The sequence below is a fragment of the Phascolarctos cinereus genome, unplaced genomic scaffold (assembly GCF_003287225.1).
Source record: "Phascolarctos cinereus isolate Bilbo 61053 unplaced genomic scaffold, phaCin_HiC Scaffold_726;HRSCAF=1367, whole genome shotgun sequence".
In the NCBI taxonomy this organism is placed as follows: domain Eukaryota; kingdom Metazoa; phylum Chordata; class Mammalia; order Diprotodontia; family Phascolarctidae; genus Phascolarctos; species Phascolarctos cinereus.
Genome location: NW_027556098.1, coordinates 411538337 through 411555983, shown reverse-complemented (window position 1 = coordinate 411555983; position 17647 = coordinate 411538337). Strand labels below are relative to the sequence as shown.

Here is a 17647-nt window from a genome sequence, read left to right as displayed (position 1 = left end):
AGGTAGTTCACCTTGACATATTGGACTTGAAGCTTCCCCGATGCCACAATCCCTTCCCTACTTCCCCATTAAGCCAACTTGGCCATGTTACAAAATGAACCCCCAGTGACCCCAGTTGAGTAGGGCAGTGTGAGGGTCAGGGAACACCTAGGAATAGGGGGTGGACAGGAACCTCAACCTGCACTGCAACCCAGGTCATGCCATGCTAACCAGGATCCTATCCCCATCCCCTCAAAGCTTCCTCACTCCTGATTGGAGATGCAGCTGGGCTGGGGTTGAGTGGGTTGAAGTAAGAAGGTGCAACATCTCCCCTCCCATTTTACCTCTGAAAACAAAAACTGACCAACCAACCAAAAAAAAAATCCCTTATTTAAAAAAAAAATAAGAAAAATAAAAGGAGGGAAAGAAAGAGAAAAATAATGCCGTGTTTTCTATTAAAATCAACAAAATATATACAGATATCACACAGACTGGGGCCCCCAGTCTCCCAGCTGCCCTGGAGGAGTTGGGGGTCCAGCTAAGCACAGGGAGGTGTGTCAAACTGGGGGGGAGGAGCATGGGGAGCACCTCCTATCCCCAACTCCAATCCAACCACTCAAAGGTGGGATGGATTTAAGTGAGCCCCTTGCCCGACACCCGAACCAAACCAGGATGGGGAAAGAGGGACGGCGTCAGGGGGTAGGGAGGAGATGGGTGGGGAGGGCTGGGAGCCATTGCTCCCCGCCCCCTTTTATCCCACTTTTTGGGGGTTCGTGGCACGGACCCCCTGCTCATAGGTGACCCTCTGGCTTATGAGATACTGTGCGGCCTGCGTGGCTGCAGGACTGCCTGTAATGGTCACCCGCCGGTTCCGTGTGCCAGGCAGAAACTCCCCCTTCTTAGAGATCTGAATGCGGGCACCTGTCAACTCCTGGTACTCTACCAGCGTCTTCCCCCCCTTGCCCAGGATGGCACCCACGAGGTTCTCTGGCACCGCAATTTCCACCAGCTCCTTGGCGCTCTCTGCCGCCAGCTTCTCGGCTGCCAGGAACCCCCCGGCTCCTGCCCCGCCGCCCCCACCACCCCCACCCCCTGCTGCTCCCAGGTAGCCATTGGCAGCTGCTGCCAAGGCAAAGGAGCCCAGTGCCCCAGGAGGTGGTGGGGGTGGGGGTGGGGCCGCACCAGCAGCTGGCCCAGCGGCAGCCTCACCCGCATAGGAGGCTAGTAGGTTGGCGGCAGCAGCAGCAGCTGGGTTTGCCCCAGCTGCCACAGCCGCAAGGACCCCTGAGGCCGCGGCTGAGCCAAGGCCCAGGCCCAGTGAGTTGGCACTGTAGCCATAGCTGGCCAGTGTGTTGAGGGCCGTACTGATGGCCAGCAGGTCAGTCCCTGAAAAGGCTGGCAGGGCAGCAGGAAAGGCACCCACACCTGCCAGGCCTGCTGGGCCAAGGAGGCCAGAGGCAGCGGCGGCGGCAGAGGCTGCAGCAGCGGCTGCTGGGAGGACATCAGCCGGGCTGGCATAGGGGGAGCCCGTGGGGTTGGAGTTGGCCACAGGCCCTGCCACATTGGCATAGCTGATGTTTAGGCAGCTGCTGCTCTGCGGGTCCTCCTGCACCTTCTGGACGATGGCGGCCACAGCCTTGTGCACCTGCTCGGGCTCCCCGCTCACCGTCACCACACGCTCCTGAAGGTTGATGCCCTCTGGCTTCTGGGACAGCTGGACCCAAGCGCCTGACTGCTCCATGACTGCCTTCACCGTTGCACCCCCTTTGCCAATGATCAGGCCGGCTGTGCTGTTGGGGACTATCAGCTTAGCCTGGGGGTGGGGGAAGAGGAGTAGACCAGGGGTTAAGGAATCAGTGGGACCATGAAGCCATACCTCTTAGACTCAAAAAACCCCAAAGGACTTTAAAACTGTGGAAGAGAATGTTGGAGCTGCAAGGCCTCTGAGAACATAGGTAGAGGAGCCTTAAAGACCATCTAGTCTTTCCCCTCCACCAGTTTTACAGCTGGGGAAACTGATGCTTAGATGGAGAAAGGACTTGCCCAAGGTCACCTGGAAAGGTAAGGGCAGAACCAAGCCCAGGATATAGTTCTCCTGACTCCTAGCCCAGGGCTTTTCACACTAGGAAGGCTAAACAAACACCAGGTTCCGCCAGCTGACCCTTTCGCTCTAAGAATGATCTCAAAGCTCCTAGAAATCATTTCTTCTGGAGGAGGAAAAGGAAGTGGGGAAGTGATGAAGAAGGATAAATCCCGCCTCTCCTGAGGCTGCCTCCCGGGTCCTGACTAATCGGATAGGAAGGAGGGTTCAGCACCAGGGACAGAGCCCACCAGTCCCGCGCTACCTCTCTCACTTTCTGCTCCTCAGTCTGTGTCTGTATTCTCATTCTGTGGAAGGGGGTGACCAATTTAGCTCTAGGACGTGAGCGTTTAAACACAATTAAACTGAGCCTCGGTGACTGTCCGTAGACACCACAAGCCCTCGGGGGCTGGGGAGAGGTCAGTGTGTGGAGGGGTGACTGTGGGTGCCTCTTTTGCCTCTCCTGCTAGCCCTGGGTAGGCAGCCAACATCCCTTCCCTCCTCCTCCCGTCCCTCCTCCCCTCTCCCCTGCCCCGCCTCCCTGCCGCCAGAGCTAGTTGACAGTTGTTGTGGCAACCAGCTGGGCTCCCGAAGAGGTGGGGCCATAAGGAAAGAGTGAAGAAGAAGGATGCTCTGCCCCTCCCAACAGCTTCCCTTGTTGCCATGGTGATGGGCAGGGCATCTCATTGGCCCCCCATCCCTCCCTCCTTCCTTTTCCTCCTCCAATATAATCCTTCCTACTTCAAGATGGCTGACATTCTCTCCCCTCCTCCCTTCCATGGAAAGAGTGGAAAAGGGTAGAATTGTAAAGGGGAAGAAGGGGCGGGGTGATAGTGGGGAGGAGGTGAAGGGGAGGTGCCTTGGGGCCCCGCTTCCTATGTGCAGAGGAAGTGGGAGGCAGGTGGTCCAAGGGGACAATGGGATGAGGTGGAGGGAAAAGGAAGGGAGATTGGGGGGGGGAGGAGTTAAAGGCAAAGGGGCCCAGAGCCTACAGGGACCTGAACAAATCCCTTCTCTGTGGTCCCTCAGTGGCATTATGCCAGGCTGGTCTTCTCCTGGATGCCTTCCCGGACTGACCACCCAGCCCCACCCCCAACCCTTCAGGAGAGGGAGCCTGACCTGTCTCCTCCTCTTCAGACCCAGAATTTCATGAGGGCAGGGCCATGTCTTCCCTTCCATCCCCAGAGGAATCAGTTTGCGAGGTCCAATTTTTACCTGCTTGGCCCTGTCAGGGTTCATAGTGGTCTGTGGCTGCAGGATGCTGGCCACCTCAGGCTTGGCCATTGCCTGTGGGATTTCTCGAACCTTCTCTGCGATGAAGCTGTGGACAGCATTCAGGGCCTCTGCAGTCCCCTGCACCAGGCACACCCTCTCTGTGGTCCCTGAAGCCCAGCAAGGGTTAGGGAAGGAGGAGGAGTAGAGAGATAAATGTATCAACACCTTTTCCTCCTACCTCCTGGCAATCCTGAGACATCTCGGGTGCTTTGAGATCTTGAGCTAGAACTGCAATGAAGGGGAGATACCTGGTTCTCTATCACTGCCCCCCCCAATTCACCAATGTTTTTAATTTCTTTTTGGAGTCTCCCTCACCCTGCACCAATGAATGGGGGGAAGGGGACAATGAAAGGTCTAAATGTTTGGCGATCATGGGAGGAGGGGGCCTCTATGGCTAGCTCCTTCGATGATTCCCGGCTCCCCTGGTTGCCTCGGTAACACTGCCCCCTCCTTCCCTCCTGGTGGCTGAGGCTGGTTGCCCGAGCAACTGGAAGCCCCTTATCGCCAGAGCTGGACTGAGGAAGGGGAAGGAGGGCCGTTGCTGTGGCAACGCCTTAAAGCAGCAGCGTACCAGCAGCCTGAGAAGCTTTGGATTGAGTGGGGAAAGGCTAGGCTTTGTTGGGGAGGGGGGGTAGATGGTGAGTTGAGTAGAGGGGGATTTGGCCCCAGAGCACAAGATTGAAACGAGAAACAAGGGAAACAGAGAAGATGAGTTAGGGACAGAGCATGGGGTAGGATTCCTCCAAGTAAGAACAGTTCCTGAGTTCTGCTTTTGGGTGGGACCTAGACAAAGATACACATATAAAACCTAGAGGGAGACAGTGTCTCTGACAGAGACTAAGGTAGAGACAGAAAGAGGCAAAGGCACTGGGATGGAGCAAAAGCAACAGGTACAGATTCCTTGCCTGTCTGGGCAGCACAGTCACTGGCTGTCTGTGTCCTGGGGACAAGGCAGGGCCAGACCCTGTCACCGGCCTGTCTTGGGGAGGCTGTTTCTGGGGAAAAGGGGTAGTGCTGGTTCTGTGTATCATGCCACTTGGTGTCTAGGTGTCCTGGTCAGGGTGTTCCTGGATGTGTTTCTCCCCCAACCCCTCCAGTGCTGGGGCCTGTGTCCCTCCCCCAGAACAATAGCAGGGTCTGAGCCAAGCGTGAGTCAGGGCTGAGCCTGCCTGCCCCAGGCCTGGCGGGTTGCAAAGGGCGTAAATAGGAAAGGGTGTGGGGCGGGCCTCAGGCCCTGTGGGAACCAGGGAAGCTTGGGAGGGGTGTGGAGGGGTATAGTGGCTCATCTGGGTGACCCCTGAAGTCCTTTCCAGCTCCTACACTCTTACTAGCCCTGGGTTCAAAGTCAGGAAGACCTAGAGGCATATAGACAAACCCCCCCCCCCCACATACACACACACACACACACACAACACACACACACACACACACACACACACACACGGAAGGAAACCATGAAAGAGAGACAGACAGAGACAGAGGAGACTAGAGAAAAATAGCTGGTGTGTTTGAAAATGTCCAGGGTTGAAGGCCACATCTCGTCTGGTCTCAGCTCTGATCCTAGCTCCTTGTGATCTTGGGAAAGTCTTTCCCTTTTCTTGGCTTTGGTTTTCCCCAGAGTTAAAAGAGCAGTGGCTCCCAAGTCAGAGGCCCAGAAGTCAGACCCTAGCTCTGCTGGCCACTATCAGTGTAACCTCAGCCAAGACCCTTCCCCTCTCTGAGTCTCAGTTTCCTCCTCCATCAAATGAGGTAGTTCAGCCAGATGGGCTGTGGTCCTTTTTAGCTTGGGGTTTTATTAATTTTATTTACCAATACCTTTGGATGCATGTGATTGTGTGGCTTATGTGGCTCATGAGGTGGGAATGGGGACATTGAAAAGACAGATTCCATGTTCTGGTGGGGGAGGGTAGGAAGGGGAGAGGGAGGTTAGCTCTTTGTTGTGAGTCCAAGTGGGGAGAAGGCTGTGGGGTAGAGGAGGGGATAGAGGATGGGAAGGTTACACACGCTAGGGAGCTCTGAGTGCTGTGTGTCATGATGTAAGGAACTCCATGAGGTATGTGGGTTCAGAGAATTCTGTGTTTCACTTGCATTAATAATGGTGATAATAAAAATGATAACCACTGTTACTCACATTTATGTGCTCCCATTAGGCTCACAGTAAGTACTTTCTTCCTAATAGTACTATGGTACAAAATATACAGGGTATATGTATATGTATATATAAATGTGTATATATTATATATATATATATATATATATATATATATATATATATATATATATACACACATACATATATGCACATACACATATCTTATATATGTTATATATGTGTTTGTGTGTATAACATAAATGTGTGTATGCATGTATATGTAAATATATACTCACCATATTATATGTATACATACATGTAATAGTACTAATGTGTATATATCAATAGATTTATATCTATCTCTATCCTATCTATCCTCTCTCTCTCTCTCTCCCTGTCCCTGTCCTCTCTCTCTCTCTCTCTCTCTCTTCCCCCTCCCTGTCTCTCTCCCTCCCCCTCTCCTCTCCCTCTCCCTCCCTCTCCCCTCTCTCTCTCTCCCTCTCCCTGTCTCTCTCCTCCCTCCCTCTCTCTTTCTCTCTCCCTGTCCCTCTCCTTCCTTCTCTCTCTCTCTCTCTCTCTCTCTCTCTCTCTCTCTCTCTCTCTCTCCTCTCTCCTCTCCTCTCCCTCTCCTTATCTCTCTCTCTCCCTCTCCTTATCTCTCTCTTTTTCTTCTCCTGTCTCTCTCCTTCCTTCTCTCTCTCTCTTTCCCTCCCTCTCCCCCTCTCTCCCTCCCTCTCCCTCTCTCCCTCTCTTATCTCTCTCTCCTTCCCTCTCTCCCTCTCCCTGTCTCTCTCCCTCCCTCCCTCTCTCTTTCTCTCTCCCTGTCCCTCTCCTTCCTTCCTTCTCTCTCTCTCTTTCACTCCCTCTCTCTCTCTCCCTGTCCCTCTCCTTCCTTCTCTCTCTCTTTCCCTCCTTGTCTCTCTCTCTCTCTCTCTCTCCCTGTCCCTCTCCCTCCCTCTCTCTCTCTCTCTCTCTCTCTCTCCCTGTCCCTGTCCCTCCCCCCCCGCCTTATCTCTCTCATATTGTGGGATAAGGACTTGGCCTAGGGTTTCATCCATATAGGGAACTGTGAGGTGAGGAAGCTCCCTCTCCCCATTGAGGATGGTGCCTCCTGTGCAGTTTATATAGACTTCGAGCTTTACCTTAAGAACTGGCAGGTTGAGTGATTTGCCCAGGATCCCAGAGCCAGGATGTAGGTGTCAGAAGCCAGGTCTTCCTGGATCCAAGCCTGGTTCTCTGTCTGCTGTGACATGTTCCCTTACCAGATGTAAATACCATTATCTCCAGTTCAGAAACAAGGGAACTGAGGCTCGAAGAGAGAAGGACCTTGCCCCAGTTGAACAGCTGGTCAGTGTCAAGAGCTAAGATTCCTGACTCATCTCTAGGGGTCATAGATTTGCAGCTGAAAGAGCCCTCAGAGCTATTCTCGTCCAACCTCCTCACCTGACCATAAAGGAGTAAGAAAATACTAACTCATTTTGGTTTTGCTTGTTTGTGGCAATCATGGTTAAGTGACTTGTCCAGGGTCACACGGCTAATGAGTGTCTGAGGCCGGATTTGAACTCAGGTCCTCCTGACTCCAGTGCAGGTGCTCTATCCACTGTGCCACCTAGCTACCCCTTATCAACTCATTTTGGAGCAGCCTTGACAATTAAAACTGATGTGACCAGCACATTCCTGTTCTTTAACAGATAACAGCAAATGTTTGTAACAGCATCATAAGGTTTGCAAAGCATGTTACATTCACATACACACATACATATACACACATATATAATATGCTCTGTATTATAATGTAGTATATGTGACACAGCATAATATATATACTCTGCATATATATTTAATATATGTGTATGTAATTACATGTACACGAAACCTCACAACAACCCTGTGAGGTAGGTTCTATTATTATCCTCATTTTACTAATGACGAAAGACAATTGCCCAGGGTCTCTCAGATAGTAAGCGTCTGAGGCAGGTTTTGAACTCAGATCTTCCTGAGTCCAAATCTAGTACTCTCTGTACTTTGCCACCTAGCTGCCTCTCAGATGAGGTAACCAAGGCTTAGCCAAGTGAAATGAAAGTTATATGGGTAGCTAGTGGCTAAGGTAGGATTCAAACCCAGGTCTTCTGACTCCAAATCCAGTGATCTTTCCAGTATACTTTGCTGACCTAGGGTGGGAGGTGGGGTCTCATGTCCCTTACAGAACTGATTGTGGAGGCAGGAGGCCATCCCAGTTAATCGCCTGATGATTCCAAAACCTCCAAGGTGTTTGTGGGGCCGGTGCTCTGACTTCTCCCTAGGAATATGGGTGGTCAGGGATCCAGTGAAGTGGAAAGGAGATAGCCCTGATCCTGTTTAACCCAAATCATTCCTGCCTCTGACTCTGGCTAAATCATTTAGATAGGTGGGACAGGGTCTGGGAATATGAGAGTGGCTACATTCTCACTTCCTACCTTGAGTTCCCCCTTCTTTTGTTTGACACACATACACAAAATGATATCTTAGGAATGAAAGCTTCTGGGAGGGGATGAAATAAGCCAAGGAAGTCTGAGGTGGTGTCTTCTTCTGGGACCCAGAGCTATGGGACTGGAAGATTCAAAAGGTAGCAAGATATTCACATTACAGAGGTGGCCACAATGAAGGGGAGGTAACAGTGATGATGGGAGAGTGTGGACAGAGCCAGCTTGAGTCATAGCATATGTTAGGGGACAGATCCATTCAGAGAGATGGTGGAGTGGCAGAAAAGATAGGGGGAGAGATGAGAAGAAGAGAGAAAAGAGGGGTTGAAGGAGAGGGAGGGCAAAGGTGGGCAAAGAATCTGACTTCCAGAATGTGATGAAAGTGGGAGTATTTGAAAGAGCACAAGAGAAAGATAAAAGGAAGAAGAGATTAAGTGAGTGAGTTATATACAGGAGGAGAAGGAGAGATTCCAGCGGGGGGAGATAGGAAAAAATTTGGAGGGGTTGAGAGAAGGGAGGACAAGATGGAGCATAACAGGGGTGCTTAATCTGGGGTCTACAGACTCTTTGGATAGATTGCAGAGTGGTCCATGAATTTGTTTTCAAAATATCTTTGTAACTATTTCAATATAATTGGTTTATCTTTGTAATCTATGTATTTTTTTTATGCATTTAAGAACATTCTGAAAAAGTTTCCACAGGCTTTACCAGACTGCCCAAGGGGTCCATGGCAGAGAAATAGATCTTGAGCTGGAAAGGACCCCAAAGGCTGTATGGTCTAAATACTTGACTTTAGAGATGAGGAAAATGGGGCCCAGGAGGTTTGTTGACTTACCCAAGGTCAAACAGTAACAACAGAGGCAGAATGGAGGGAGAGTGAGTATCGGTGGGAGGGAGCAAGAGCAAGAGATGAGGGAGGATAGGGAGACAGAGATAGGGGAGCAATACCCTGGGATGAGTGAGAGGCAGATAAGAGAGAAAAAGAAATAAAGTGAGAAAAATGTGGAGAGAGATAAGAAGGGATCCCCTGGGATGGAAGACCTTTCAGCATGACTGGGGAAACAGCCTGGTTCCCCCTCCTTACTTCTGGGCTCCCCCAGGGGGGCAGGTGCAGGGTCAGGGCCTGACCCAGCTGCTGCCCCCATGCAAATGAACTCATGAATATGCAGCATCTCCATTGTCCTGGGAGGAGGGGGGAGGGGTCCTCTGGCCCCATCTGCTTCCCTTTCTCCCCGGGGTGGGGTGGGGGTGGGGGGGTGGGGCAGGAGCACCTGTCCCTTTAAGGGATAGCCCACTGGGCCACAGGAGTGGGGGTGGGGTTCTCACCAGGGTAGAAGTCCTTGGATTTCGAGAGCTTGATGGTGGCCCCCGTCTCCTTCTGCAGCTGCACGATGGTTTGGCCGCCCTTGCCAATGATGGAGCCCGCAGCATAGCTGGGGATGAGCACCTTTAGGAAATATTCACCCTCCTCTGGAGAAGGTGGGTGGGAGTGGGGAGATGGGGCTCAGTCATGGGTCTTCTGAAGTTCTGATTCCCCATCCCTACAGGACTTGGCTCCCTAAGGGCCTGCCTCCCTCAAGTTCCCCATCCCAACCTCATCCCAATGGGAAATGAACCCCCTCCTTCACCCTAAGGAACAGGCTTCCCATAGGTCCCCACAAAGACCCCCAGGATGTGGCCCCCTCCTCCAGTCCTAACACACAGCCCCCAGGACCCAGTCCTCTAAGATCCCACCTCTTTCCCCTCTCTTCATGACCTAACCCCCCACAGCTCCATGGGATATATGACCCCCCATTCCCCCAAGGGTCTAGGCCCCACCTCCACCCCAGGATCCAGCCTCTCTATGACAGCTTCCTCCTTCCAACTCTATGAAACCTGTTTCCCACCCCCCACAAAGCCCCATAGACCACCACTTCTTCTAGTGTCCGAAATATGGGTATATTAATATCGTACATATCTTGAACCTAATATCTGAGAGCAAGTAGTTTCTCCCACTCCGCATAGAACATCGCCTCCTTGAAGGCAAGCACTTTTCCTCTTTCGTATCTGTATTCCTAGTGCCTGGCACATGGCAGAGCTTTAGTTCTTGAATACTCGTTGAGTGATTGATTGCCCCCAGTGGCTGCCCACTCCGCAAACTCAAACCTCCGAATCCCAACTTGGGACCTGGAGGAAGCAAATTTGGGGAATACAGAAGGGCTTGCGTCTTGGAAGGGGTAGGGTTCTACCGGGAGCTTCCCCGAGCCTGGGGCGAGTGAGGTGCCAGGCTGAGGGCTTGCCCCAGGAAGGCTCCAGCCAAGCCTCTTAAACTCACCACCCTGAGTCAATTAAACCAATTAAACAATTAGCCCCTGGGGCCCCTCCTCCTCTCTCCACTCCTCTGAGGTCCTAAGACTCTGTCCAAGATTGTCTAGAGCCTTAAGATTCCATGACACTTGACTTAGAAAATTCTATTTTCTCCCCAGGCTGACTGTGCCTGGGGAGTCCCCTGCAAACCTATTATCACCTCTTCTCTCCCACAATGGCAGATCCTTGAGATCATCAACCCCTCTTATTGCAAACTTGACCAGCTGAAGGCTGGGGGAGGGGAGAGAGGCTATTGGGGCCCCCTCAGTAGATGGGGAAGTGTTGGGGACTGTGTTTTTTTTTTGTTTCCCATCTATTAGGAAGCTCTCCTTGTAGTCTACCTTCCTTTGCTTCCGTTACAACTTCCTAATAGGGAACTGTCTATTTACATCACCATCTTTCTTCTCCCATCTAGAGGGGCTCCCTCTTTCTCTAGGTGGGTCTCCTTAGTTCCCCCAAAGGCTCCATTTCCTACCTTTTTTCTTTCCCCATAGCCCTTGAGGAAGCTCAAGGATATGAAAAGACCCTCTGGATTGGTTACTTTCTCTCTGTAGGACCTTGATCAAATGCTTCAGTTTGATTTCTCTGATTAATGTGGGGGCTAGTCTCTAACATCCATTTCGACTCGGACATCCTGGGGTTCCATGACTCCCTTAACCAGTGCTACCCCCATGGTTGCTAGCTCTACTCCACTTAATTCCTGCTGCCTAATTCCACAGATGTCTGCCTAAAGGGCCCAGAGAGGGAAGGAAAAGAACTTCATGGAACACAGTATGCCTGAGATAAAAGCCCAGGTGAATCTGCCTCTTCCTTTGGGATTTGAGAAGTCTGACCCCACCCTCAGAGATTGTTCAAAGGGCCACCAACATTTCCCCCCCTCCTCCCCACCTCAGCCTCTGTGCCAGATGGAATCCCTTCTCCAAGATTCTTCCCCTTCCACAGTGCCAAGGCCTAGTGTCTAGACCCACCCAGGTTCTGTTTCTTCCTAAATCCTGCATCCCTTCCATGCAGTGAGTGTTTTGTTTTTTCCTGTGGGTCAGGCACTGGGTTCCATGTCCTTGCTCCCACCTGGGGAAGAACAGTCCCCAAGAGTGAGGGGGTTCTAAGAAAGCTCTGGGGCAACAACTCACCTCCCCCCTGGAAAAGGTGACTGAATCCTTAGGAGATATATATATATATATATATAGTGGCACATTTGTCCAGTCCAGTGGGGTTGAGAAGGGGGGGTAGTGTTATTACCAAATCATGAAACCATGGCTTCTTAGAGTCATAGAATCAGAATTTTAAAATCTTGGAATCTTAGCACTCTAAAGTTGGGATGTCCCTTCCAACCCCTCAGTTTACAAATAGTGAAACTGAGGTCTAGGGGGGAAGGGACTTACCCAAGGTCACAGAGTGTGTGGATCAGGGCTAGAAGCCACATTTCCCAATTTCCAGGCTAGGTTTTTTTTCCCCCTTTCTGAAGAAAAAGAAAGGGAATGGGGATGAGGGGGCAGGGAAAGAGAGCTACCTCACACACTTCCCAGGGGGTCCCTTCTCAGAGCTGGGAGACTGATCAGCTGGGTCCCAGTTCCCATTCCCACTTCTCCTGGGTCCCAGGCAAGGAGCAGAGAATGAATTGGGCAGAAGGAAGAAGGGAGGGAGAGTTATCCTGAACAGCCCTGAGCCAGGCTGGGAGCAGGAAGAACCACAGGAAATCCCCTCCCCCTCCCCCAAACTTCCCTTTCCTCTCATCTTCTGTTGTAGAAACTGGAAGGAGAGGGAGACTAGGGAAAGGGGTGTGTGGTGTAGGGCTCCCTAGATTCTCAGGCTTGTTCTATCCCTCATTCCTAAACTGGAAGGCTTTGCCTATTTTGAGATTCACCATCACCTTGAACAAGCCCTTTCCCCTTTCTGGGTCTCACTTTCCTCATCTGTAAAATGAAGGGGCAGGGCTGGATGGTCTCTAAGGTGTCTTTTGGCTCCGACATATTCTAACACCTCTGACATTCTGTGACGGAATGATTTGCAGCTGGGAAAAGAGAATATATCTGGACTGTATTTATTGTAAAGTCTCATGTAGCTGGCAAGGGGATTGGAGCCCTCCCTGAGAAGGTTGTGGGCATAGGATGAGATGAAGTGAAAGTTCTTCTCCCTCTCCACCACTCTGGCCCCAGGATCCAGAACTGACCTGGGGGCTGAGGAACCCCAATTCAGAACAAGGTGAGTTCTTGGTCAAGGTGACCCAGAGGATGAGCCCAGGGGTCTCCTCACTCTCCTAAGGCTGAGGATTAGAAGCTGAACTTGGTGGGGTCCCCTGGACACAATAGCTTCTGCAGGTGGCACTGAATCTCCCTGCCCTTTCCCAATGGGGGACAATAATTCTCCTCCATCATAGTCACACATACAGCTCCGGTCACACCTACACAGCCTCCTGTGTCACATACAAGCCCCCACACACCTGTCAGTCTCTCTCATCAGTCACACTCCTCTCTCTCTCTCTCATCAGTCACACTCCTCTTTATCTCTCTCTCTCTCTCACACACATACACACACACACACACAAAACCACACCCCCCATTGCCCAATCACCTGCATACCCTCTCTCAGGTCACCCACTTCCCCTGCCACACACAATTTTCCCTCCCCCATCAGTGAACACCCTCTAGTGTCGCACAGATATACACACCTGTCAGTCACACTCAGCACAGTCACACTGACTCTCATGTCACACACACACAACCACACCCCCATCACCCAGTCACTAGCTCCCATATCACACATATTCACAATTGCTCAGTCCCCTCAGTCTGGGAGTTGCACTCTCCCGGGGCAGAGACCCAATTGCCTTTGCTCATTTCTCCCCCCCTTCCCTTGCTAGCCACAGAGAACCCCACTGGGAGACCCTCCCTATTCAAGATGCACCCCCTCCTCTTCCCGCACATGCACACACAGGCCCAGACACCACGGACAGATCCTTCTATGAATAGCTTCTACAGATTAGGATAGAATATGGAACCAAGGGCCGGAAAGACATACCCACAAATGCGGCCCTGGGGTGGGAGGGGTGCTGGTGGTAGAGACCTGAGCACACCCATCCAAGGGCAGTCAAACACCCTCCCCCCCATCAAGGACACACAATCACACCCACCCACCCACCCTACCAAGGACACACGCACACACATACACACACCCAAGACACACTAAATGGATGGCTCGGGAAAGCGAGCGGAGCACACAATCACACACACACAATCACAGCTTCACACAGATGCCCCCTCCCCCTCACACCGGGTCCATTTCCACCACCACCCCTTCTCATTCTCCTACATCAACCCTCAGACAAAGCATCCGGGAGGTGGGGAACACTCCCCCCCTCCCGCGATTGTGGAATTCTCTCTTTTCCCCCGCCCCCACCGCTCCCCCTTTGTGCCGGGAGGGGGGAGGGGAGACCCCATTATTGGGGCCATACTGGAGGGGGGGTCCGGGGGGGGGGCCCGGGCACCTGCAGGAAAGGCTCCAGGGTCAGAGGATCTAGAGAATTGGGGGAATGCTGAAGGGGATGCTGGGGGGGGGGAGCTGCACCACTTCTCACCTCCCGTGTTGCTGCGTTTGGTGCTGACGACCTCGGGGGGCGTCTCCAGGGGCCTCTTGCGGGAGTCCGGGGCCTCGGACTCCATGGAGGTGCCGTGAGATGCGGGCGGTGGCTGCTGCGGTGGCGGTGGCGGCTGCTGCTGTGGGGCCGGAGCAGAGAACAGGCCGTGCGCCGCCGCGCCGGCGGCCATCATCTTCATGGTGGGGGGAGGGGGGAAGGGATGGGAGGGGGATTGGGGGGAGGGGGAGAGACAGGGGAGGGGGAGGGAGGAGGGAGACGGGAGACCAGAGAGAAGAGGGGTGATGAAGGGAAGAGAGCTGAGGATGGATAGGGTTCGGGGAGCTAGGAGACCAGGAGGGGAAGGTTGGAGGGGACGCCAAGGGAGATGGAAAGAGAAGACAGTGGAGGACCCTTTAGGAGCAGAGGGCGGAGAAAGGGTAGAAGGAAGGCTGGGACGGGAGACTTGAGGGAGACAGAAAGAGGGATGGGGAAGGTAAGTCTAAAGCCGGCAGGCCGGAGTAGTGACTAGAAGCGAAGCTGAGAGGGGGGCTGCAGTGGGAAATGAAGGGATAACGGAGAAGGTGAGAGGGTGATGGAAGGGTAGGTCAGAGGGGGATGGAGAGGGAGGTCAGAGGAGGGGAAATGAGAAGGGGATAACAGGAGAGGAACAGAGGAGGCAGAGGACCCTAGAGATACGAGGGCAGGCTGGAGGCCGGGGGGAATCCGGACACCAGAGGGGACGGTCCGAAGGGTCGGCCGGAGAGGGAGCCTGCAGAGGACCCGGCAGGGCCGGGCGGGAGGCAGGGAGAAGGGGCTGTCGGAGCTGTCTCGGAGCCAAGCCGGGCGGGGAAAGGAGCTCTGGGGCGGGGGGGGGCCGGGCCCCCGGCCCCCAAGGGCAGCTCCGGGAGGAGGCCGAGCCCCCGCCCCCTCCTCGAGGGGCGCCGGAGAGCTGGGGGGACCTTTGGCCGGGGTGGGAGGGTGGCCGGGCCGCTAGCGGGGGCCCCGGGGGCGGTGGGCACGGGCGGCGGCAGCGGCGGCGGCGGCGGCGGCAGCAGCAGCAGCGGCTCCTCCCGGGCAGAGCATCCTTTTCGTTTCCCCCCTCCCTCCCCTCTCCCCGGCCCAGCACCCAAAGCCACGCCTCACGCGCTCCCATTGGCTCAGCTGCCTCCGGGGGGCCCGCCCTTCCCCATGGCCCCGCCCCTGCAGGGAAGAGGGGGGGCTCCGCAGCTGGCTCAGCTGTACCCTGGCAGCATCTCCCTCCTACTCCGACCAGGGAAGGCGACGCATCCTTCTCCCAGCTTCTGCCCTGGGCACTCCACCCAACCTCCTTGACCCAAATGCCAGAGACCTTGTCCCCTTCTGATCTCCCAGGAACCTTCTTTGCCCTGTCGGTCTCTCACACCTCAGTGGGTCGGAAGTTCTTCAGTGTGACCTCAGGCTCTTCCAGCTCCAGGTTCAGCTTGTCCCCTCCGACCCCCGACAATCACCGGCTCTGAAGCCCCTAGCACTTTTACTTCTCCCGCACACCCCACAACAGGCATCGGATCGTGGCACTAGCGGACCTCTCCTTAGACGAATCTCCCAAGGCCCACACCCCGGAAAGTTCTGCATCACATCTAACCTTAGTAGAGTCAGCAAGCCTGGGATGCAGTCCCATCCCAGATATTTGTTAGCCAGGCCACCCCGAGCAAGTCACCTTAACCTGTTTAAGCCTCAATTTCCTCACTTGTAAAATGGGGATAATCATAACACTTACTTCACAGGATTCTTGTGATCATGAGACGCTGAATGTAAAATGTTTCGAGAGTGTTAAAGCCCTTAGTAAATGTGAACTAGGAAGACCTAAATTCAAATTCAGTCTCAGACACTAATTGTGTGACTCTAGTCAAGTCACCCTCTGCCTCAAACGAGAGTCAAATGAGATAGAAAAGTGCTTTGTGAACTTTAAGGCTTTATGTCAGTTAGTTGTTCCTATCTTTATCATCATTATTATTATTATAACTTCAGCCTCATTAGTGACAACAATAATAGCTTCCATTTCTGCAGTGATTTAGAGACCATGTGTAGTAAGTAGACAGAGAACTGGCCACAGAGCTAGGAAGATGTAGGCTTGGAATCCCAGCTCAGTCACATATTGGTGATCTGAGCAGGTCGCTTAATCTTTAAATGCTCTGGACAGCTCTGTAAGGCTCTAAATTGCAGGGAAAGTGCTGACCTTCCTTGGTAGACAGTTTCTTCACACTGGAGCTCCCCAGGTGGATTAAATTATGGGTCCAGTCACTATCCCTAGTGGGGGGCTCTTTAACTTGTTGGTGCCTGGCCCCATTGGGCAGTTGGGTGAAGCCTGGTGACTCTCAGAATAATGTCTTTAAGACATAAATTAAAATACATCGGATTGAATAGGAATGGTTCTTTTTTAAAAAAAGAAGCTCCCTGAATTAAGGTTAAGAACCCCTACTTAGTGCTTACCTACATCAACAAGCATTTGAGTGCATTGGGTGTACCACACATCCAGCATCCAAGCTGTCCCTTGCTTTCAAGGATCTTACATCATGAAGATGACATTAATTGCTCTGAAGTCCAGTTCCAAAGCCCTCCCAATGCCCTTAGCTGTCAGTTCTCTCTCCCATCTTAAATTATGCCCCACTCTCCCTTTAGAATGTAAGGTCTTGTTACCCAGGGACTTTCTTCTGGTTTTGTCTCCGTATCCCCAGAGCCAGGTACAATGTCTCTCACACACAATGGGTGCTGAATAAATTCTTGCTGGATTGCCTTGGATCAATAAATGAATCAATGAGCAAATCAGCACTTATTAAGTGTTTACCAGGCACTGTGTTAAGTCATGAAGATATAAAGCCTGAACAAAAACAGTCCAAGGGATTACTTTTTAATAGCAAAGACAACTCCTATATCCATCTCAAAGTATATAAAAGATGTATACAGAGTAGGTGGAAGGTAGTTGGAGGGGAAGCCACCGGCACCTAGGGAGAGGAGGTAAACTGTGAAAGACCTGTAGAAAGTCAAGCTGGAACTGAGCCTCTGAGGAAGTCAAGGATTGTAAGAGGGGCAGATGAGGAAGGAATGCATTCCAGACATGAGGGACAGCCCGGGCAAAGGCCAGAAAAGAGGAGATAGAGCATGGCTGTCAGAAAAAGCAATCAGGCCAGGATGGCTGATCCACACAGTATGTGGCAGGGACAAATAGAGAAGATGAAACTGGCTAGTTTTGGACTCAGATGACCTGGAATAGAGTCCCAACTACCCTACTTCCTGACTGTGATCTCTGGCAATTCACTTCATCTGTCTTTGCCTCAGTTTCCTCATCTATAAAGGAGGGGTCAAATTATAAAAGTCTTTACATTCCAAACAGATGAATCGGATGTCATTTCCCTGCTCAAGAACTGTTAATGTGTCCCTATTGCCTCTAGAATCAAACACAAATACAAATTTCAGTGTTTGGTTCCAGCCAAACTCTTGCAGACATTTTCTTTTATTCCCCATCACTCGCTTCACAGCTCAGTCAAACTGGCCTATTTGCTGTTCTCTGACCTTGACATTCCATCTCCTGCCTCTCTACACAGGCCTGGAATTCACTTCCTCCTTTTAAATCCTTTGCTTCCTTGAAGGCTGAGCTCAGATGCTCAGTCCTACTGGAAATTTTCCCTATCCTCATTAGTAAGTGTAAGATTAGTAAGATCATTTCTCAGTGACCTTGTTCTTACTTTGATGTTTATACCTTATGTCTGCCAGTAGACCGTAAGTGCCTAAAGGGCAAGACACTGGTTTTTATCCTTGTTCTTATATACTCAGTGCCTAGCACAATGCCTTGTGTGTAGATC

The 17647-nt window shown here is 52.2% G+C and overlaps 1 protein-coding gene across 1 annotated transcript; it reads right to left on the bottom strand.

The window, feature by feature from the left end:
• Positions 1–407: 407 nt before the first annotated feature.
• Positions 408–14847, bottom strand: NOVA2 (NOVA alternative splicing regulator 2). Its single transcript, XM_020979810.2, has 4 exons — positions 13809–14847; positions 9215–9358; positions 3275–3441; positions 408–1792 (listed from the first exon to the last, which is right to left on the bottom strand). Exons 1-4 carry the CDS (start codon positions 14005–14007, stop codon positions 731–733), a joined length of 1572 nt encoding a protein of 523 aa, XP_020835469.1. The 5' UTR covers positions 14008–14847; the 3' UTR covers positions 408–730.
• Positions 14848–17647: the final 2800 nt, after the last annotated feature.